At 41.6% G+C, this 23,588-nt stretch overlaps 1 protein-coding gene across 1 annotated transcript in view; it reads right to left on the reverse strand.

Moving 5' to 3' along the window:
• The window catches only part of SSUH2 (ssu-2 homolog), a 38,631-nt gene that overhangs the window by 9,602 nt on the left and 5,441 nt on the right, over nt 1–23,588 (reverse strand). Inside the window, exons 2-11 of the mRNA XM_048491476.1 lie at nt 23,470–23,568; nt 21,491–21,572; nt 19,305–19,434; nt 16,181–16,241; nt 13,449–13,573; nt 12,070–12,132; nt 11,135–11,220; nt 3,916–4,008; nt 3,076–3,181; nt 1,495–1,602 (exon numbers count right to left, since the gene is read on the reverse strand). Of these exons, the coding sequence (XP_048347433.1) occupies nt 1,495–1,602; nt 3,076–3,181; nt 3,916–4,008; nt 11,135–11,220; nt 12,070–12,132; nt 13,449–13,573; nt 16,181–16,241; nt 19,305–19,434; nt 21,491–21,572; nt 23,470–23,568 (953 nt within the window). The remainder of the gene's footprint in view (nt 1–1,494; nt 1,603–3,075; nt 3,182–3,915; nt 4,009–11,134; nt 11,221–12,069; nt 12,133–13,448; nt 13,574–16,180; nt 16,242–19,304; nt 19,435–21,490; nt 21,573–23,469; nt 23,569–23,588) is intronic.

A 23,588-nucleotide genomic window follows, 5' to 3' on the forward strand; every position in this document is an offset into this window, starting at 1 on the left:
AAAGAATTTGTCTTCTTGATAGATTAGATCAAACAGAACACATGGCTCTGAAGAATGTAAACTGGAGAGTTTAGAATAACATTCATTTAGAAAGCATGAGCCATTTGAACAAGCTTACTGTGATAATAAAGATTTGATTAAATAATTGCCTCTCCTGTATATTTTAGAATCATAATGTCCTTTGGAATTTTTTAACAATGTGCACTGTTCACAGATTTCATTAGAACATGCACACACTTGTGAACTCAAACGCCTTGCACTACTGTTGGGAGATTAAATTAACCCCAAGCCTACATTCAGACATCCTAACAACATTCTGCTTGTCCATGATGGACAAGAACACAGCTTGTTCTTGTAGTCAGATCATCTCTCCTTCCTTCTTACCCCTCCTTCCTGCTCCTGTACCCACAGGACAACTGAAATCCTCCAGGTGTCAGACTCCCACTGGCTGTGACATTTGAACACAGATCCTGGATGAATTAGATTTTGTTCACCCACATGAAATCTGCTGGGTTACCTTGGGCTAGTTACAGTTCTCTCAGAACTCTTTTAGCCTCACCTATCTCACAAGGTGTCTGTTGTGGGGAGGAGCGGAGTTGCTTTGAAGCTGATTTGAATTTCCTTACAGTTGAGAAAAGTGGGGTATAAATCCAAACTCTTTTTCTCTTTCACTTATGGCAACCCAAGCAAGGGACTTTCGAGGCAAATGAAAAGCAGAGGTGGTTTGCCATTGCCTTCCAATGCAGGGTCATCCTTGGTGGGTCCCACAGAGAAGCTCCCATAGCCCCACAGCTCCTTTTACTGCTCCCTTCTCTCCTTCCCACCCACCAGTCAACCAAACATGATCTGCACCCATCTTGAGTTTTCCCTTCCCATAGTAGTCTCTCCCTGAAAAACTCTGCTCAATTCCAGCTGTTGCATTGTGCCAGCTGCTGCCCAGTTGCAATATTTTACCACCACCCCCAATCACAATTTTTTTTAAAAAGGTCTCACATCTTTTTGGAGATTTTTCAAGCTTATAGAAAGATCTCTCTTGTCTGTTAATGCCTGTTCTAGAACAATTGACTTCAATGGATTTAGGTGTATATCTATTTAGGACTGTACTGTAATTTCCCTATTTTTTATTATTCCAGCATTCCTAGAGTTTAATGGGGTGAAAATTTTATCTTTTTATTTGTTTTGATTTCTACCCCACCCTTTCCCAACAGCGTTAGGCTTAGGATAGCAAACAACATATATTTAACACAAATACATGATCTCAAAAACCAATGCATATTAACAGGTAATTAAAACCAGAAGCTTAACTACTTAAAATGGCCCCCTAAAAGTAAGACTTTTCATACTCTTTAGTTTTGTTGTCTGAATATATTATACTGCTCTTACTGCATTGTTTTCAGCTGTAATCCACCTTGAGTCAAAGCAAGCAAGGTGGACTATAAATGAAGTAAAAATAAACAAACAGCTCAGTCTACACATATTTCCCTTTTGACGTACCTGCTGCAGAATGCGGGACGTGCTTGTGAAAGCTGCCTTATGCTCTGCAATAGCTCTTTGTGATGCCAGAACCATATCAGGATAAAGAAAGTCAACAAGGGGATACACCTGAAATTAAACAAGCAGCTTCAAAGTAAATCAGTTCTGTTTCATGCATTCATCCTTACTGACCTATATATGGTTTTCTCTTTGTGTCTTTCCTTCCCTGCCAGTCCTCTCCTGGAATTATTAACACTTTATTTGTTAAAGTAATAGCTATTTTTCTTCACATTCCTAGACTTTGGGCAGCCAGAGAAAATATGAGCCAGTTGTAATAACAGCAGTATTCCATTTCCTGTTCCAAACATCTCCTACTCTTTTATCAGTGGTAGATGGTATAGTAGGAAGTGCAGTGCCAAAGAAAGTTTGCCTGCTCTACTTTCATACCATTCACATAATATAAATGTAAATAGCATGAATATTGCAGATTTGAAACTGCTGGAGCTGGTACATGTATCTTGTGATTATTTTGTGGTTTTTTCAATTGCTATTGTTGGTTTTTTCAATTGTTTTTAACCTGTGTAAGATGCCAAGAAACTTGGGCATGAAATGGGGTATCATTTTAAATAAATAAATAAATAAACTGACTCTGGAATTATTAATGCCATTAAGAAAAACTCTGGATCCTCAAGATGCCGCATAGGCTTAATGATAGGAGGGCACATGATTTTATTTTTTTGTTGTCTGAAACTTTTGTGCCATGTTTTCAGATAATCCATTTCTAGCAAGTGAATCATGCATTTTATTTAATTAAACTTGTACCCCGCCCTTCCCCAAGAGGCTCAGGGCAGCAACAACATTTTAAAACAAACACAATAAAATCATAATAAATATTTTTAAACAATCATTACTAAAACCTAAAAACTAAAAAAATCTGGCATCACAGCTGCCCACTATTTCTGTCACATCTGTACAGTAATAAATTTATTTTTGCCAGCCCAATTAAGCAAACGTGCTGTTTTTCCTTTTTTTTAAATTGTGTGTTGAGGATTCTATACCATGTAGATTTGAGGTTAAAATTGGCAAGGTTTCATTTCTCAAGTCTCTTTAGTATCATTTAAAAAAAGAATGGTTCTCACCTGAAACATTTCATTTTTATGGGTTATGCAGACAAACTATTCTTTTCAAAATGTTTTAAATGCTTTGTGTGGAAAAAAACAAAGTTGGATGGGCTTAACTTATTAATGGCGCTCTGCCCCTTTGCAGGTTCCCTCAAGGCTTGAGCCCTGATCAAGAGGGGTAGGGAAAAGACTGAGCAGCTGGCAGTCGTGGAGGTGCTCTCAAAGTGGGCTAGGCTCAACACCCAGCCCACTTTGAGAGCACCTCCAAGACTGCCAGCTGCTCAGTCTTTTTCCTACCCCTCTTGATCAGGGCTCAAGCCTTGAGGGAACCTGCAAGTTAAGGGAGCTACACAATCCTGCGGGCCATCCCCTGAGGAGCTGGTGAATGCAAGAAAGGGGCTTCAAACAGACACCCTCACAAAACAATCTTGAGAATGCTATGGTGCAATGCCATGAATCACAGATATGTATCATTGCTTACCAGAGTGTTTTCCTCTTTAAATATGTTATCTCCCACTGCTGTGCTGAGCAATTCTCGTGGAAAGTTCAACTGATCATCAGAAATTAATTCAAATACATTGTTCTTCCTACAAAGAAAGAAAGGTTTGGACCACTGCAACAGACTCTTCATCAGGGTACCTCATGTTAGGATGAAGATGCTGAGATGGGCTGAAGGCCACCCAGAGAGATTGCACATGAAAGATTGCTGGGTGATACTGGGCCTGTCATGGTCTCTCAGTCTAACCTACCTCATAAGGTTAGTGAGGATAAGATGGAAGAGGAAGCAACAATGTGAAAAAGCTGCTTAGGGTGCCAGTCACAGAGAAAAGTAGGATACAATGTATGTGTTTGTGTGCATATAATATGGTTGCAATCCTCCCAAGAGAGATAACTGCAAATATTTTATCAGATGCTTCATCAATCAATGGAATTTTGATCCATGTGGATATGCTACCCATTCTGCAAATTAGATTTCTATATTGAATCCTACAAGCTTTCTATGAGGGGAGGTGGCTCTTTTGTTGCCTTCCCATTCCCTCAGCAGCCTCCTGTGATCTCCACAAAACCTCTTCTGGAGGTCAGCCTTGTAGACATCACACCATCTGGCACAGAAATCTGAATTAAGGAAGGAAAAGCAAGTGAAATCACTTGTCTCCCTCTTGCGCTAATAGAAAGTTCACAGGTTCAACATTTGTGTGTGTTCATTAAATGAATCTGATTATAACCGAATATTTAACACATAGATTTGTAGTACAACTCTGTTGGTCTTTTAAAGAATTTTTAGTAGTCAGACAATATTAACAGCATCAAGACCACATACCAAGTAATTATGAGCTGGATGAAATGTAGCAACTTCTTCTCCCCTTGGCACGTTGTACAGGTTTTGTTGCCTCTTCCAGAACAAGTGCTGCATCTTTTAGGTGGAAAAAAATGAAATATTTGCAGTAATTTGGAGATCAAGCCCTACTAACAGACTAAGGGACTTGGGAATTATGGGTAGAAAGGTATCGGCTGGATATTAGAAAATGTTTTTATACTAAGAATTGTAGAGCATTGGGATTGGTTGCCTAGGGAGGTGGCCTTCAAGCATCAGCTGGCTGAATACTTGTCAGGGTTTCCTTAGGCTAATCCTGCATTAAGCAGGGGGTGGGCCTAGATGGTCTGTATGGCCCCTTCCAACTCTATGATTCTATAATTCCATGCCAAGCGATACTGAAAAGCCAAATGCAAAGTACAGTATAAAATCACTATGCCCGTATATAATACTGTGACTAAAATTACGCCACAGTTCTACCTACAGCAAAATGTCAAGACAAAAGCAGAGCTTCCTGCTTGGATAAAACATCAAATGGAAGAAGCAAAAAAAAAAAGTTTTAAGAGGCTGGAAAGAGATCTCAGGGAGTTTCTACATGTCTCTTCCTGAGACCCACAAAATTCATCTTTGGAGATTATGTTGAGAGCCAGCATAATGTAGTGGCTAGAATGTTGTATTAGGTTCTAAGAAACCCACGGAAGCTTGCTGGGTGACCTTGGACCAGTCACATACTCTCAGCATAATCTACTTCAGGGGGTTATTGTGAAGACAAAATGGAAGAAAGGAGAACAGTGTAAACCACTTTGGGTCCCCAGTGGAGAGACAGGCAGGGAAATAAATAAAGGTTGTGACGGTGGAGGTTCCACTAGGAGTCTGGGCTGTCAGAAGTAATCATATAAACAATTTAGTCATAAAGTGAGTAGGAGATCATTGTTGGGAGTACCAATAAACTGGAGGCTGCTGATCCATTGAGTTGGAGTATCATGAACCGCCTCCTGGGCACTGAAAACTCTGATATAGAGCCTGAAGACACGGTGCATTCAGGATTGGCTCCTTTGGAGGAAATGCAGGCAGCAGAGCCAGTTCCCAGCCCTTCCTTGCAAACTCAGGCAGAGCCTGATGCTGTGTAGTTGGAAGAGCCTTCAGGAATTTCAGAAGAGTTGAGTGACGAGCCAGTTGCTCAAAGGAGGCAAAGACAGAGGCTACAGCCGCACAGTCAAAAAGAAGTGTTCATATTGCTACAAGGTATGGTAGAAGGCTCTGCATGATAGAGGCATCTGCATCTGAGAACCATTGAGCTTTTGCAGGATCTCAGCCTCATTAGCCTGGACATATCAAATCCTGCCTTGGACTTAGCGCTGCCTGGGAACAATGAGTGTACTTTCTGGTAAACACCATGTGTTTGGACTTCCTCTGACCTCCAGCTCCCAGCCTAATCTCCTGCCTGTGCCTGTGCCTTGACCTTGGACTGCCTTGACTATGCCTCTGGTATTTGGGCAAAAACTCTACCGTAAAAGCAGCTTCTACCATAATGTTACCAGCTTCCGTTGTATCTTTTTCAACCTTGTCAACCTTATTCTTTTGATATTATGCCCAGAGAAACCAGCAGGAACAGCATATTGACACTGTGGAGCTCAAAATGTAATTTTTAAAGCAGGCAGTTATTTATTGAATGTCATGCACACATATGTGCAGCTGTGATTCCAAAAGTCACAGCCCATTTGCCAATAAGGACTGCAGACCTGTTTTAATATTTTAATTGGAAACTTGTTAATTCTGTACTGAGTAATGGTGGTGAGGAGGATTGTTTCAGAGCATTCCCATGCTGCTGGTGACATTGACATGCCGCTGGAAATGCAACATTGACATGCCGCTGGAAATAGATGCCTAGGGCTCAGTTTTTTACAAGTAAGTTTCCCTTCTCTCCCAGCCAGTTGCCAAAGACAATCCTAGGATGAACAGAATGGCAATTTCTCTATATAGCCAAAGAAAACTAGGTGACCCTCTTTCAAGGAATGTATAATTCTGCCTGCAACAGATGTGGAAACCATATGTTTATCCTTGGCAGATTTGGATTGCATCAACATGATGCAAATTAGCAGCAGTTAACAGCTGATTTATGAAAACACTTGAAGCCATTGTCAGCCTCAGTGGACCCCTATTTTTTAAATGACACCCACAATTATCCCATGATGACATCTCTGTTATTTTAAGCTTAATGGGGCCTAATAGAACAGTTTAAAAGACTAGTGGGGTACTTTGCAACACTTGAAGATCATTGTCAAGCCAATTAGTTTAGCACTTGCAGAAACAATAGGGCAGCAATCCTACAAGAGGCGCACAACTTGGAAGAAAGAATGCCCAATGAAAACAAAGCTGAGCAGAAATTTAGGGAAGTGGAGATGAAGGCTTTCCACCAGCCCTGGGGAAATCAGAATTATTTCCAAAGAGTTACCAGCTTCTGTTATATCTTTCTGAACTGCTGGCCACTCTTATTCCTTTGATTTTATGCCTAGAGAAATCAGTGGAAGCAGCATATTGTCACTGTGGAGCTCAAAATGTAATTTTTAAATAGGGCAATTATTTATTGAATGCCATGAATATGTATGCGCAGCTGTGATTCCAGAAGTCATAGAACATTTGCAAATGAGGCCCGCAGACCTGTTTTAATATTTTAATTGGAAATTTGTTAATTCTTCACTGAATAATTGGTGTTGAGGAAGATTGTGGAGTAAGACTATAGTGTGTTCAGCAGACAACAGCAACTAATGAAAGCCAAACAAATAAACACTTGGTGAGAAAAGGTGAATATTTTTATCATTTTCTTTATTCCCTTTTCACTTCTTTTTACCTGATATAGGCCATCTGCCTACTCAACTTCGGAAATATTAATATTTATTATTATTTACTTTTTCCCCAATGGGGACCCGAAGTGGCTTCCTCACCTCCATTTTACCCTCACAACAACCCTGTGAGGCAGGTTAGGCTGAGACAGTATGACTAGCCCTAGTTCTCTCGACAAGCTTCCACTGAATGACAGATAAGATCACAGAGATTGTTTTTAAAAAGCTAATCTCCCTTTCAGGAAAACTCAGGAAACACTAAAAATCATGGAAGTAATTCAGCTACACTAATGCTGTCTGTGATCAAAAGTCTACACATATCTCAGCCCCTTGAGTCCACAGGAATACAATGGTTACCAATTATGGCAAGATCTCTTTAAAAATCACTTCACATGCTTTGAGAACTACATGGTTGTGGTCTGACCACTAAACATTTCTCCTTGGCTTTGGGTCCACTTGTGAAGAAAGCAGGATAGAAAAAAATCTAAATCAAGTCACCAATTTTTTATCCTTACCTGGGATATTCAAAATTATTTCAACTAAATTGACAGTGCCATCTTAAACTGGTCTATTCAGAATCCTACCCAGGTCTTTTCAATGAGGCTTACTCCTTGGAAAGTATTCTTTGGGCTGCGCTGCAAAGTGATCTAGGGCCGATTTTGCACAGCGAAATTGCTCCTCTGTTGCCACGGAGAATCTCCTGGTGCAATTGGGAGTTCCACACTGCACCTGGTGCTGCCACATTTGTGCTCCGGAGCTGCCCTGCAGCAAAGGCTTTGCTCCACAAATTTCCTGAACTACAAAGATTGAGGTTCTTTTAAAACGCCCCTTTGTTGCTCCGGAGGCTTCCACCACCATGCAAGACTCCTCGATAGCAGAACTGGGGCCAGTTTTCCTGCCTTGATGCTCTGGCCCACCCCACCAATGGAGAGGTGCTGAGAATCGGCATCTCCCCTCCCCACCGTTGCAGTGGAAAAAAATCTGGAGAAACCTCGATTTTTTAGAAAGGAGAGAGAAACCTTGGACAGAAAAGTGACATGCCTACCCTACCAAACAAGGGAATCCCCGCCCTCCTCCGCCACACGCACAAGAAGTTTGCAGGGGTGAAACGGCGATTGTCTCGCACGTACGAGGAGTTGGCAGCGGGAAGCAAGGATTTCAGACTGGGGGGTGGGGTGGGGTGAGGGTGCCGATTCTCAGCGTTTGCTTGTGTTATGTTTTAAAAATACAAAAAAATACTGAAAGTGAATGGGAGGAATGGGGAGAGATTCAGCCAATCCGAACAAAGGAAACAGGCTGCCAGCGCATCTGTCGAACAGACTCCGGTGCTTATGGGAAAGCCCTGGACTTGTGGGGAACCATTCAGGTCTTCCCACGCCGGCCCTGACTCAAGCAAAGGAAAGAGCCAGGCAGCAGTGGGGAACTACAAGCAGGGTGAGAAGCTGCTCAGCAAATATGCTCCCTGGATAAGCCACGGAGCAATTTTGACATGCAAAGGCAGCTTAAAATGGTTGTTCTATTGCCAGGATGTGGTTGGTAATAAGATACTTTGTTCATCATTTAGCTCCTCTGTTATTTGTTAAAACGTTTAGGGGGAAATCCAAGGTATTTAACAGGTAGCATTTATGCTGGAAAAGGGGAGTATACAAGTAGAGTAAGGTTCCCCAGAACAACAGCAGTGGCCAGCAGTATTTTTCTTGGACCTGACCCAGAGTTCTTACAAAGTGGGCAAGACCATTAACCAGAGGCCATTGCCATGCAGATGTTTCTAAAAAGTTCTCTCAGGCTCCTTCCACACATGCAGAATAATACACTTTCAATCCATTTTGCAGCAAAATCCACTTGCAAACAATTGTGAAAGTGGATTGAAAGTGTGTTATCCTGCATGTGCGGAAGGGGCCTCAGTGGCAGCCACAACTGGAAGATCTTTGGAGAATAATTAAATAAACTGCTGTCTGCCCAAACCTTTTCCACCTTGGCATGAGCTGTTGAGGTTGTTCTGGTCCCAGCTAGCCCTGTCACTGCCAAGAATGTGTGTGTGTGTGGGGCGGGGGGGGGGGACTTCGCCCTGCAAGCTAGTTGGATTGCTCTTGCCTCAGGGGTCACTACTACTACAGGAACTTCTTTTTTCCAGGGCAAGCTGGTGGGGTTATTCTCATCCCAGGGACTGTTGCTGAGAATGGGAGAAAAGCCCTTCCCTCTGCTATGCAAACTCTTCTGTCAAATTGCTAGCTTGAATGGGATAGAGGTTAGGAGAGAAAAGCAAATCAATCGAAAGGAAGGGAGCAGAAATCTGGCAGAGGAAAGCCATGATATCTCTCTCTCTCTTTCTCTCTGGCCCTTTCTGCACAACACAAATATGTTTTCAGGCAGGAAATAAAATGTTTCCTCTATGTAGTTCTGTATGGTATTTAGGTCAAAACGTTCTATTTCCAGCCTAAAACATTTTATTTACATGCTGTTCCTTAGCAACTCTTTTGTGAAAATGTGAAACATTTGTGAAACATTTTCACTAGCTGTGCAAAGTTCTTTAATATGTTTCCCACATCTCTCAGGCCCCTTACACACAACAAATATATATCGGGTTGCAGTCGGGATAAAGAAACCCGTTTTCCTCTTTTCACGTTCACATGCATCCATGCAGGCAGCGACTGGAGCCCATGGAAACAAACCAGGTTGCTGTCGCTCCTTCACATGGATACATGTTTATTTTTTAAAATTTACTTCCTACTGATGCGTAGCTACACAGGCATGCACAAATGAACCCCCACAGCCATGCTGATGTCTCATGATACAACCATCTGCATAGCTACACAGATATAAGTTGCAAAATTTTTAAAAAGGAAAAGGGAGGCTGATAAAGTGCCTCCTGCCCAGAAGTTCACTTGCAAGTAGCTGCAACCTGGGATTTTTGAAAAGCCTTGCTAATTTAGCGATTTAAAAAAAAACCAGTTTGGGAGAAATAACACGAGGCAGTCCAGCGGCAGGATCTGTGCAAAGTTCCCCCAAAAAACGTTTTTTTATCATCCTACACCTATGTTTCTTGTCCCGTGCTGAACAGGCCCCAAACTTCCTTGTTGGTGCCATTTTCTGAGCTCCTGCTGACCATCTTGCAATTTATTGTTGTTAGTTTTTTAATTATAATTTCAAAGTGTCATGTCTTTGAAGCTACAAAGACATGACCTATAGAGAATTGCAACATGAGACCTCAAAACTTCAAAGCATTGGATCAACAGTGTTTAAAAAAACAAACAGAACAAACAAAAAATGGCAGCCAAGAATCAATTCGAGGAAGCAAGTGCAGACAAACAGGTTTTTTTGAAAATGGTCTGGGAATGTTTGCAAAACATTTTCAGGGGTTTATGCAGAAATGACCTCTGGTTGTGTGTGGGTAGTGGGGGGAAGGAGGGAGAATTCCCTTCTTTAGCCTTTTGCATTATATGCCAGTGCACACTACTTTTGTTAGTTTTTATTCTATCATGTTCCTCCTATCATGAGGTAGACATGGACTGAATCTTTGCTGTTTATGGCATAATTCTGATAGCTTTATAGAAAAGAGTGGTTTACCTGTTCAAAATAGAAATGGCTAGTTAAAGTGTAGATCAGGGGTCTGAAACCCGAGGCTCCGGAGCCACATGCGGCTCTTTTAGCCTTATACTGCAGCACCGCATGGCCTGGAGGTCGGAGGGTAGCGTGGGTGTGTCCCTCCAGGAAAGGTGAGTGGAGGGGCCAAACTGGAGGTGGCTCCATGCGGAGCCACCTCTCCGGCTCGGTAGATCTTCAGGGCCATGGAAAATGGGTCCAAATGGCTCTTTGGGTGGTAAAGGTTGCTGACCCCTGGTGTAGATAAATTTTTGTTCAGGAACTAACATATTTGTTAGTAAAAAGCACAGCTACAGATAGGGTCCTAGCTACATCACTAGCTGAGAAAGAGAGAGAGAAAGAGAGAGAGACTGTGGAACTTCTGAGAAGAAGCAGGATACTGTCCTGAGAGTAGCAATCTGGAGACAGGCGTGGAATGGCAATTAACTGAGTTGACTTCACATTACTATCTAACTTTCCCCTTGCAAGGTCTTCTCTCTGTACGTGAGACATTGCCCATTCCAACAATTCTGCACCAAGCAGAGTCTTGGATGTTTCCTAAGGGTGGCCTCACAGATCAAGTTGTGAGAATGGTACTTGGGCGAACGGTATACAGTCTCTTTTGTGGAAACTTACATAGCATGTATGATCAGCTCACCAAAATTATTTAAAAAATTAAATCTCTAGGTACCAAACTACTATCATTGGTGACTGGTAAAAAATGGTTCCAAGTGTTTACTAGTAATATCCTAAAAGCTTCTATAGCAACATGAAAATTAAATAGTGTGGTAGCATCTTACCTTTTACGACCAGTCCCTGAACACATTTGGCACCGTTTCTGATATTTTGATCTACGCTTGGCTCCACAGCATGTAATACATCTCATCTAAAGGAGTACAGAATAAACAGAATCAATTCTTCCGTTTCAAAATGCCTGAAAATGCCTTCTCTACCAATACAAATCAGCATGTGTTTTTTTAATAGGGCCTTGCTTTTTCTATTATTGTGATACAATAAGCACAGATTTAATTATGTTGGTGAAAAAAATGCTAGAAGAAACATTTCAGCCTATGTTCCTCACTAGAAGCAACAGCGTGGACATTGTTCATTGGTGCAAACTGACCACTGCCACTGCGTGATGCTGTGGGGAAAAGGATAGCAGATCCTTTCAGGATGTTACAGACTTTTATTGGAAGAAGCAAGAAACCAAGCTCTTTGAGCTCAGAATGTTATAACTGTGCCTAAGATGTCACCAACCAATCAAAGTGCGGCAGATTGGATAGCAGCCCCAAGTGCAGATTGTAAAGACTGCTACCTTATCAGCAGCTACACATTGGTATGCTGATGGCTGAATCACTGCCTGCCTCCACTACTACTTTCTAGCACTGTCCAAATTAAGACATTTTCCCCTGCCAAAATCCCTATAGAGGCACCCAGAAACTGCAAATCACTAATCACAAATTCCTTTCTTCATGTAGAAAACCAGGATACCTGGGGAAACAATTTTAGCCTAACTTTGACCCTAAAATACAGTTTTCTATCTGTATAGAATCTATCAGAGGGAATTCTTTTACACAAATCTGCACTTGTTTGAAATTGCACATCCCAAAGAAATGTCTGCTACTTTAATGAATACTATTGAGCTGTTTGTTGCAGTGGCTTTTGAATCAAGGGGAAAAAAGTACTTTAACACAAGACCACTGTCTATAGAAAAGAACCAACTGATGATACTCACTCTTCCTGCACCATGACACCCACTGCATTTATATCGGCCACGGCCATGACACTTGTGGCATTCCTGAAATATAAATGGTACACATAGATTTTCCTACCAAGCAGCTACATATTATCATTTTTAAAATATAATGTAATACCTTAATCTTTACTAAGGTAAATTTGTAGTGTGTAAGAAGAAAAGTGGTTTGATACAGGTGATAGAAACATGGAATATGTAAAGTATGAATCAAGATGGATGTAAAATAATTATATGAGAAATGGAATGTTTAAACATCACAATCACGGGAGTGAATGAACTAAAATGGACTGAATTAAGACATTTTCAGACAGCAAATCACAAAGTGTTACTCAGGAAATGACAAACCCGGAAGAAACTGAGTTGTTCTACTAGTGAAGCAAGATACTGCAAAAGCCGTTTTCAGCAGCTTAACAGCTTTTCACACTGTTTTCTGATATTAAGAAGTATGCTTCTATAAATTTTTTTTTGTTTGAGCCAGTTAGTGGTATGTCATGACGACTCCTGGATATCTCATAATGGTAGAAATCGTGTAATGGTGTTAAGTTATTATAGCACCAAATTAATTTTTTAACGAAATAGAAACCACAGCAAGCTGTTCACTATAAGATGACAACTGCACCAAAAAAATATCATCTCAAGAACCCTCCAGAGATGCCCAAGTAATAAGTTTCAATTGAAGCAGATTTCATTGTTACTTCAAATATGGTGTTTCATCAAATTTGAGACACTAGCTTTGATCCAGTGCATATTTTTACTAGCACAATGACAAGAGCAGAGGGAAGCTAGCATGGTACAGCCCTATCTCATCAGCATTTGGTAGCTAAGCAGAATCATTATTTATTTTCCACCAAGGAAAATATGCAGAGGAAGACAATGGCAAACCACCTCTGCTTCTTGCTTACCTTGAAAGATTCTTGCTGAAGTCACCATAAATTGGTTGTGACTTGATGGCACATACATATCTAATGAGAGGGGAAATTTTGGCTAATCCTGCAGGATATCTCCAACCTCCCTGCCCCAAGCTGTTCTTATAGGTCCCTCATCCCACAGGAGCAACATTTTAGGAGGCATCTGGAGTTGTCACAAAAGGGAGGGGGATGACAAAAATAATCTCACCTCCTTATGCCCATGGTTGGAAACAATTTCCACTGCTTCAGATAAATATATTTTATCCTGGATTTTAAAAATTGCATCACTAGCTACACTAATTGTACAAACATTCAAACATGACAGTGATAAATAAATGCTAACTATTTTACCCATTGTAAACATAAGCCAATAAAGTTATTCAAAAATGGTGTCACTGGGGTTCTTCAAGATCCAAATACTTGGCATAAACTAATAAATCAATGAATTACCTTGACTAAAGAAGAGTGAGGTACACGGAACTTTTTTATATCTTCCTGAAACATCTGTGGAACATGGACTTTAATATCCCATAATCGAGGGGGTGCACCATTTTGTGGGCCATCTACCAAAGCATCTGATAAGAAATAATACCATCACAGTCTTTTAAACAAGTTGATATACAGAGGCTATAATCTACCACAAAGATAAGAATAATAAAACCTATTAAAATCACCAGGACATGCAACAATGATAATTGCTACTTTCCTGATAACTGATTATCCCCTGTCCTCTCACAGGCAGTAGTACTTGCTGTCCTCATCTTAGGATAGATGGGGAACTGATTAGTGGTTGTAGAAGCAAATTCTCTCTCACCCTCAGTTGCTGGCTTCTCTAACAACTAATGCTAACGAATGTTTACACATAAAGTGCCGCACTGCTAGGTCCTTGATTATGACTTCCGTTATTCATTTAAGTCAGTAACCCTTCATTGTATTTAGATCCTTGATTATTACACTTTAGGCAAATTTTCTAAATCTTCAGGTAGATAAACACCCAAGAATTTAACATCCTTTTTCCATACTGAGTTATGTTTCTCCAGCTGGTCACTGATGTTTGTTTTGGCATATTGTTGATGTGCTGGGGATCATCTGTGCTGTTGTTTGTCTTGCATGGCCTGTCTTTTTTTATCAGTATACATATCCATCCTTTCTAGGGCAGAAGTCTAAAAACTTTGACAGGCACTAAGGTGTCTCATGTACTGCATGATATCCTGGAAGACTAGTAACTTTTTTGAACAGCAGTGATGGCTGCTTCCGTCCACCAAAACTCATCACAAAATCTTCTCAAATAGTGTGTGTGTGGGGGGCGGGATTAATCTGAAACTGTAAAAGAAAACCCCTCCGTCACAAGACTCTCTTCAGCAGCAGCCCTCAACTGCTTCACACAATAAAACAGGCCAATCAAATTAGAAGGGGTTTATTACTTTTCCGGGGAAATGAATGAATTTACAATACTGATCTCTCAAGATATGCTTTCTTACTCTTTGGGGTTTACTCTTTAAGATCTGGAGGATCTCCCTAAGGGAGTGAAACATTTCTTGTTTATGGAGGTGGGGTGGTACAGAATTAAAAAAACCCACTTTGCTGACCATTTTGGTGGAATGGAAACAATCTTGTTGAGAGGGAAGACTCTCCTCTTGAGCTTTCAGTATTCAGAAAGAATTGCTCACTATTGGCAATTTTTTTAACACATGTCTGAAGTTTTGGGCCTGTCTGTGTTGTTCTGGATTAAATACAAGAGATGTGCATTCATTTCCTATGTTTAATGAACAACCAATGGGTGGATGGATTATATTTATTATTTCATTAGTTCTGGTGCCTGGCAGTCTGGTTAAGAGAGCTGAAGTAACTTTGAAGCAAATAGAGAGTTCTCCTCCAGCTCTCAACTTTCTCTCAGCCCTCCTTCAGTGATCTCCCACCCACCCAACCCAGTTACTATGTTGGTTTCAGCCAAGCACCAACAGGATGGAATGCCACCACATTTTCTGGTTCCTTGATGCTGTTTGGACATATCTGTGGTACCAATCTGATGTTCTTTCGGCTGGTCCTAATACAAGGTATTACATTATATGGACTGGTTTGAGATATACTTTGAACATTCATGTGTACGCTAATATTAATGAATGAATTTATTAGTGTTGTGACTGTAGGCCATAACAACAGCGTGCTAATACAGGGCTTCAAATATTGTTAGAACTGTAATGGCAATAAGCAATACAGCAATCTGCAGATAAAATACTATTGAAAGCAGAAGTCAAATGTATTGAATTTTCAACACAGATAAAGTTAGAACTAAAGCCCTGATTTTAAAAAAAATCATTTTGCATTGCTTATGGCATTAGATAATCAGTGTTTAATGGTCTGACCATTTGGAACTCAAATGTTAGCCAGCATTTTGTGAACAAAAGTTATCCATCACACGTTCAGATCAGTTCCCCATGTGGCTATACGCTCACCACAAGTCCTCCTGATAAACGTTCTTCTGTAAAGTGGAGATTAGATTTCTCAACAATGTATTCCAAGTGCCTCATTGACTATGTCTGTGCAACATTACAGATTGCAAATATATGGGAAACTTACCAGCTGTGCGTACATTTGTGAATAGTAAGCGATCAATTCCATACTAACAGTGCAATCCACAAGATAGGGGCTGAAATGGTTCAGGAGGCAGCATCACCCTGTCCCTGGCGTAAATGCCATCCGTGCTGGGGTAAGGGGCATTTACAGTGGTGTTGGTGGTGTTGGGAGCTGTGCTTCAAGAGTAAAGCAGGAGTACAAGAGCTCACACTAGCACCAAAGGGACTTTTTAGAGGGGCTGGCATTAAGCAGCTTTCTGAGCTCTTTTGGCCAAGGAACACCCTCGTTTGCCAGTGCAAACTTATACTGGCAAAACAGTGGTGCAGCTCATTGTGCTGCATAGGGGTCTTGCATGGACGTAGGGAGAGTATTGGGTTGATGGCTGCAGTGTAGCAAGAATGGCTGCATCATCCCCGGCAATGGCACATCTACTTTCCCACTCTCCCCAGATTGCACTGCACTGAGCAACAACATTACAGTTTTACTTATGTTTAGATCTGGTTGTTTGACTCCTTTCCACTAAGCAGGAAATAGTATATAGATCCTTCCTATGTAATTAAAGTTAATGTTTCATATTCATGGTTCATTAAGTAAAAGTTACTTACTAGTGTAAGGTTCAAAAGTCCACTCACATACTCTTGTTTCATTAAAAGTCTCCAGTCGATACTGAAATGAAATTTTGTTAGAGTTGTCAAAAGTAGGAAATATTTTCCGCCTCATTCCTTGCTCAGCAACTAGAATAGTTTGGAAGCCATTTTGAGAAGGAACTAAGTGATGAAGAAATGGGTCCAGCTATTTCACATTTTGTGAAAACAAATGGACAGCAGTCACTCTCCATCTTTCTTTTCTACTCCATAGCCCCTGCTTCCTCTCTCATGTATTACCGGTACTTACGGTCTTGGGTATGTTATTCTCTCCCCTCCCCTGCTAGCCATTTATAATTTGTTTCCATTGACTGATAAAAGTAACTAGAACATAGTATCTGACTATACAAACAACAACCAAAGTCATGGATTAATTAAACTAATAATGGTTAGAAGAAGAGTTGGTTTTTATACCATGGTTTTATCAACTGAAAGGAGTCTCAAAGTGGCATACAATCACCTTGCCTTCCTCTCCCCACTACAGACACCTTGTGAAGTGGGTTGTGCTGAGAGAGTTCTGAGAGAACTGTGTCTAGCACAAAGGCACCCAGCAGGCTGCATCTGGAGGAATGAGGAATCTAATCTGGTTCTCCAGATGAGAATCCATTGCTCATGGAGATTCAGGGAATCAAACCTGGTTTAGAGTCTGCTGCTCTTAACCACCAAACTATGCTGGCTCTCCAAACACCGGACTACTTTCTTATTTAGGATCTGAAACTGGGGTCTGTCTTACTAATCATGGTTCACCTTAAATACAAAGGCTGAATCCTAGCTTAATCCTGGCTTGTTCCCTGCCACCACAAATAGCGTTGCCAGTCCTACCTTGGCAACCAATAGGAAACCCCTTGGGGGTGGGAGGCAATCATCAGCAACAGCATGACATCACTTCCCAAAAAACAATGAAGGAACATCATCTCTCTCTAGAAATTGCTAGAAATTAGATGTTAATACGAAGTTTCTGGCGATTCCTAGAAAGACATGATGGCACTTTGCGGTTTCCTAGAATGGACCATGCCTTCTTATGAGGCATTTTTAAATAGAAATTCTCTCGGGGGTGAGAGTGCCAGGGGGCACATAGCAACCCTATATTATGGCATCCATGATTATAAAGACATCTGACAAGAGCTGTTCAAACCTCTTGTCAGCAGTTGCATGTTCAGCTGCTAGCCCCTTCATCTTAAAAGTCCACGAGTGCTGGTGAACTCCTTCATTACATGTAGCTAAACTAAAGTACCAGTAGTAGAAAGATGCTTCCCCCCATCACACACACACACACACACACACACACACACAGAGACAGATCCTTTACATGCATGCTAATAGAATGTTAATCTGCCTTGATGGTAATAAATTTAGTTTTGCTTCCATTGCAAATAGTATGGGCAGAGTCTGGTAATAATCTGGGCCAAGGTTCCTTTCATTTTTGGAACTCCCACAATAATTGTGAAGCTGATGTCCAATTTTAAGATTCCCAGTTTAATTTTCCAACGAGTCATGCCTGTCACAAATGGACAGACAGATAGACATGTAGCTTCTTTTATTATTAAATATTCATGGTAATAGCCAGTCAAATTATTCGATTTATGATATTAAATTTAGATGAGGATCACAGGGGGAGCATAAAATCTTTGTCCAGCTGCCCATAATGACTCTCAGCGGTCTTGTTTACCACAACAGACTAGTCTAAATATGTTGTTTTGAGTTAAAATCTGGTTTCACATTAGCTACAGTCAAAATAAGTCATGGTTTCACATTACATCTGGCCCAAGCCATTATCTTGAACTATATAATTCCAGAACATCATTAAAAATCCCATTTTTGAATAAACATCCTTTACACATCTACTCAAAGCTGGTCAGTTTCACAAATAATCTTTAACTGGTCTTTGTTGCTATACTGCTTTGGTTACCTGCTCAAGTGGATCAGCAGTCTTTGTGGTAATCTCCATTCCTGCTATAGGCAGCAGTGCATGAAAAATGAGGAACCATCATATAACAATGGGCTTAATCTTATAAGATCTTGCCCAGGATCCTTTATAACCCAGAACTGGCTCTGAACAGGAGAATCCATATGGAGCGAGACCAGATAAAGTGGTCCACCATCACAAATAATTGTTTTTTTATGGGCATCTACATAGAATAGCTCCCACAAAGTTAATTTTACTGGAACTGTTGAATATGAAACTTGCATAGCCAAATATAAAAGTGAATAATTTTACCAAGTGACTATTTGGGTTACTTAGCCCTGACCTAGATTGCACCAGGCTACACTGATCTTATGAGATGTCAGAAGCTGAACAGAGGCAGCCCTCTGTATTTGAATGGGAGACCTTGAAGGAAAGCCAGGGTTATGATGCAGAGGCAGGCAATGGCAAACCACCTCTGAATCCCTCTTGCCTTGAAAACTCTATGGAGTCGCCATAAGTTTGCTGTGACTTGATGGTAAAAAAAAGGAGAAGAGCCAGGCTAACCATTATTTCTTGCATCTTGGTGCTCGCATTTTACCTCTGAATAAACTGTCTGAATAAATGCTCAATATATATGATGCTGTCTGCTACATAAATGGTGCTCTTCTTGAGAATGATCAGTGGGAGACTATTTATAAGCTTGTTATTATTGACTATTATCATCTATTTTTGACATTGTTGTCTATTTTTGATGACTTGGTACATGAAGAACTGTGCAAGCATATTTGTTGGTTGTGAGCTACCGATAAGTTTGGATGCTCAGTTTGTGCCACTGCTAACCAGGATTTAGCACTAGACTTTTTGTTAATACAACTTAACCCTGAAGGATATGAAGTAACAGGAAGGCAGGTACCTTTGAGCAGCTGAAGATAAATGTCCTTCTTCAATATTGACCACAACTGACTGTGCCCATGATTAAAAGTCAAGAAAAGAAGTGTTTTCAGGGCAGACTGTGTGTTTTCCGGGAGGCCTCAGGCTCTGGGACCTCTTGTTTTAAATCTCATTGAAATCAATCAGACAGATTTTAGAGCTTTTCTCAATGACCTGTCTAAGTTTATTGACCTCATGTCTAACTTTCTCTTGTTTGCACCTCTTGGAAGCACATCTGGGGATACTCACTCGGTGTAATGTTTGCTGTTTCAGCTCCTGAATGACCAACTCTCCTGCAGCTCTGTTGCTATAGCAACATTTGGAATTGACAAAGCTGAGAAGCGCACTCTTGGCCATATCCTCTGTCATTTTTGGAATCCTTAGGATTAATATTATAAGATACAATCATTGTTAAAGCATACATAACATGAATACTTGCAATGGATAGAATCTCCAGTAATACTTATGACCTTCTCTGCCATAAAGCCCTCAGATACTTATTCACTTATCCCAGATCCAGCAACTTTCAAATACCGGTAATCTTTTTGAAACAAGTATTTTCTGAATGAGGACAAATATTTGTCATTAGAATTTTTTTTATTTTTGTAGCCACCCCGTATTAGTCTTGTGCCTGGAAATGCGAAAGGTGACAACAATTAATGAATAACAATTGCCTGTTAGCAAGGAACCTCAAGGCATGCTGGAAAGTTTTAACACCAATTAATAGATGTCAAACCAATAGATGCCCTTGAACTCTCATGAGTTTTTCTAATCTTCTGATAGTTTCCTCACCTTAAACAATATCTTCAGATGGCCATGTCACCAAGGGACCTTGGTTGAGGGATCAGTTTCCTTGTACCTGAAATTTCATGAAGTTGCTAAAGCAACCAAAAGGGTATCTGAACTTTTGGAAAGAGGACAATCTAACAAAAGTTTGAAGTAATCTAGATATAACCAAGTTTCAAAAGAATTGGCACTTTTTCATCCAGGTTCCAACATCCTCACTGCAGCATGTTTCTAGTGATGACGTCTAGGCCTGCCCCTTGGGGGGTGTCTGATGTCAGGGGTGCAATTGTTAAGCTACCAGCACCAAAATTTCAGAGTATCTTTAGGAGACCCTCCTGATGACACCAGCCAGGTTTAGTGAAGTTTGGTTCAAGGGGTTCAATGTTATGGACCCTCAAAATGTAGCCCCATCTACTATTAGCTCCCATTGGAAACAATGGGGGATGGGGCACCCCCTGAACCAAACTTCACCAAACCTAGCTGGTATCATCAGGAGTGTCACCTGATGATATCCTGAAATTTTGGTGCCACTAGCCTAAAACTGCGCCCCCTAGCGGCCAACAAAGTAAAAATCCTAAAATATTTTTAAAAATACACCTCACTCGCGTATAAGTTGAGGGGGGCTTTTTCAGCACAAAAAAATGTGCTGAAAAGTTCAACTTGATGCAAGTATATGTGGTAATTAATACTTCGGGCAGAGGTTCTGCTTGATGGGCCACCATTCAAAATGGGCATTGTTTTAAAATACTTTTTTTAATCCACACTGCTCATCTTCAGTCACATAGTGAAGCAATTTTTAAAAATCTGCACAGTCACTCAGATGTCCAAAGGTCAGTCTGAATCCCTGCTGGCCAAAAGCTCCACCTGGCCCCATCCACTTTCTAAAAACATTTGGCAGGTGTCTAGAAAAGTTCTAGCAGGTACCATGACACTAGAGTTGCCAGTTCTAGGTTGGGAGATTCCTGGAGATTTAGATGTTAGAAGCTGGGGAGGGCAGAGTTTGTGGAACCCACGGGTATTACAGGGATTCCTGTACCACCTAAATTATAAGCATTGTGGTCAGCCACATTGGTGTGCTCTATGCTATGAAAGTCCATGTCAGGCTCTCAACATTTTATCAGAGGTGTAGCTAGGCCAGAGTGCGCCCGGTGCACACTCTGGCTTTCCGCCCCCCCTCCTCGCGTGGCGCCCCTGCAACCCACACCCCTTCCCTGCACTCCCCGCGCCCCTCCCACAGCCCCCCTTGTGACACTTCATTCCACTTACTTTTAGGAAAGGAGCAGGTCGAAGAAGCCTGCCTGCGTTGCCTGGGCCTAGTGGGAACTACATTTCCCAGAAGCCCCTGGGAAATGTAGTTCCCACCAGGCCCAGGCAACGCAGGCAGGCTTCTTCTCTGGGATGTTCCATTCCTAAAAGTAAGTGGAGGTGCACCGTGGGGGGAGCATGGGGGGCTTCACGGGGGATTTTTCCGCCCCCACGTGACCAGAATCGGTGCACCCGGTATGTTGCGCACCCCCCCATCCCCTGATGTCTTCGCCACTGCATTTTATTACTTATTTTTATACTGTCTCATGGGATTTTAAGGCAGCTAGAAAAACAATAAATCATTATTAAAACACTGTTAACACTAAAACAAATAACAGTCTTACCGGCATTCCAGAAACACAGGATTATTTCTCTGTTCACTAAACTTTCGCATCACTTCCGGGGGTGGAACTAATTTTTTCTTTCCTAATAGAAGCATTTAAAGATGAATTAGTATTCATTTCATTTGGGAAAAGAAGAGAATATTTAGCCATAACAAATCCAGATCAGATTTCCCCAACTTTTGTCGCCTGTTACAGAAAAAAGTCAGACATTTTTGCAAAACCTTGAGCAAGGCCTGTAAAGCTAGAGAAGGAAGGGTCACTATACAAGTGATGGCTACCTAATGGAACAGGGGGCAGAGAGGGGGGGAGAACAAGGAAGTTTGGCATAAGAAGGTGTTCCAGAATGGAGAGAGCAAAAACAGCAACCCCTGCTGGCTACCCAGACCAGCCGAACCCCGAGAACTGGCAAGTGGCAAAGAGAGTCACTTATGTGCCCAGAGGAAGCTGGCAAAGCAAGCAAGGCAGCAGAGTAAATGAGCAGGCAGGGTGAACCTGAGGCCTAGGCATGTACAGGCAGCTCCTCTGGCAGGCTGGGGCTGCTCACACTGGGAATCAGCCCATTGAGCTCCTGCCTGCCTAGGCTATAAATGGAGAGCCAGCTGATGGAAAGGAGGGGGGAAGGTTTGCTTTGTGCCAGTTGCTGCCTGAGCTCTTTCCAGGCACAGCCATGCTGGGACTGCTTTGCAAGAGGGTAACATGACCAGCAGGCTCAGCTTGGTGTTTGCAAACAGCCTCCCCGTTGCCCCGCCCACCGTCCCCCCACCTCAAATACCAAGTTGGGCCCAGCAGGACAGCAGCGGCAAGCCACTGTCCCTTGCTGGACCTGGCAACAGCCTCCCAAATCTCCTGCCCACTCTCCCCTTGGCCCAAACACCAAGCCAGGCTTGGCAGGACAGCAGTGGCAAGCCACCCTCCCCCACCAGACTCCAATCTCCTGCCTCCCAAATCTCCTGCCCACCCTTCCCCCAGCCCGAACACCAAGCTAGGTTCATAGTTGTTTGGGATTATTTTCTGATGTAGAAGCACAATATTCTTTCTCTCCAACTACACCACCACTGATCACAGTTATACCCTTTGGTAGTCCGTACTGAAACAAGAAAGAGTTTTAGACCTTGATCTGATTAGTAGACCACTGATATTTTGATAGACTTTAGGCCAGATTAGCAGATAGCTGATATGTGTATAAGCTTGTAATTTGCATATTTAACAAAGGCTCATGGGGTGTGATGCTGAAATGAGCCCTTGAAAGTTGAAACTTGGGCAATTACCTAGCTAGAGGACTCATCCATTTCAAAGAAATCTGGTGCCTTTTCAGGAAGAGTTCCTGATGTGGCAAGAATTTGGAGGGGGGGATTCTGCTTTAGACTTGGTCTCAGGAAGAACCCACAGTGTTGTCTGCAAGAGATTGTTAAGAGGACTCTGCTATACGATAGGGCAGTGGTGAGATTTAGCAGGTTCACACCACTTCAGCAGAACTGGTTGTTAAAATGGTGCTTGTAAACAACTAATTGTTATATTATCTGAATCCCACCATCAAAACTGGTTGTTAAATTATTTGAATCCCACCACTGCAATAGGGGTTAGTGAGCCAGTGTTGATATCTTTGAGAATATTTTCACAAATGCTTTCTGTTGTAGTTTAATAAATTGGATTTAAATTCTGAGTTCATTAGAATTACTCTAACCTATTAACCTGGACCTTGGGAACTCAAAGGGTTATGCTAGCCTTGCATTAAATTCTTTCCTAGAAGGGAAGAAATGCTGAGGACACAGCTGTATTCTTTTCTTCCATGGGGCAGCTCCATCTGGAATCAGTGAGTTTACCAATCAGTTGTGTCTCTGCACCGCATTGAGGGCAGTAAAGTATCAGCCTATCATGACCAAGAACCTGAAGGTGGAAACTGCATTGATATGACACATCTTTTCATGGCAGGAATGGACTCAAGACTTCAGGCTGAGAGTCTGCTAGGGCATACTTACCATGATCCCGAAAATTCCATTCATGGTGGCCCAGTCGTTGAAACAGATCTGCCGGGGGTGCTAAAGGACTTTCAGGCTCTGATTCCAGATCCAGGATGGCTATTTTAAACATGAAAATA

Source organism: Sphaerodactylus townsendi, linkage group LG03 (genome assembly GCF_021028975.2).
Source record: "Sphaerodactylus townsendi isolate TG3544 linkage group LG03, MPM_Stown_v2.3, whole genome shotgun sequence".
In the NCBI taxonomy this organism is placed as follows: domain Eukaryota; kingdom Metazoa; phylum Chordata; class Lepidosauria; order Squamata; family Sphaerodactylidae; genus Sphaerodactylus; species Sphaerodactylus townsendi.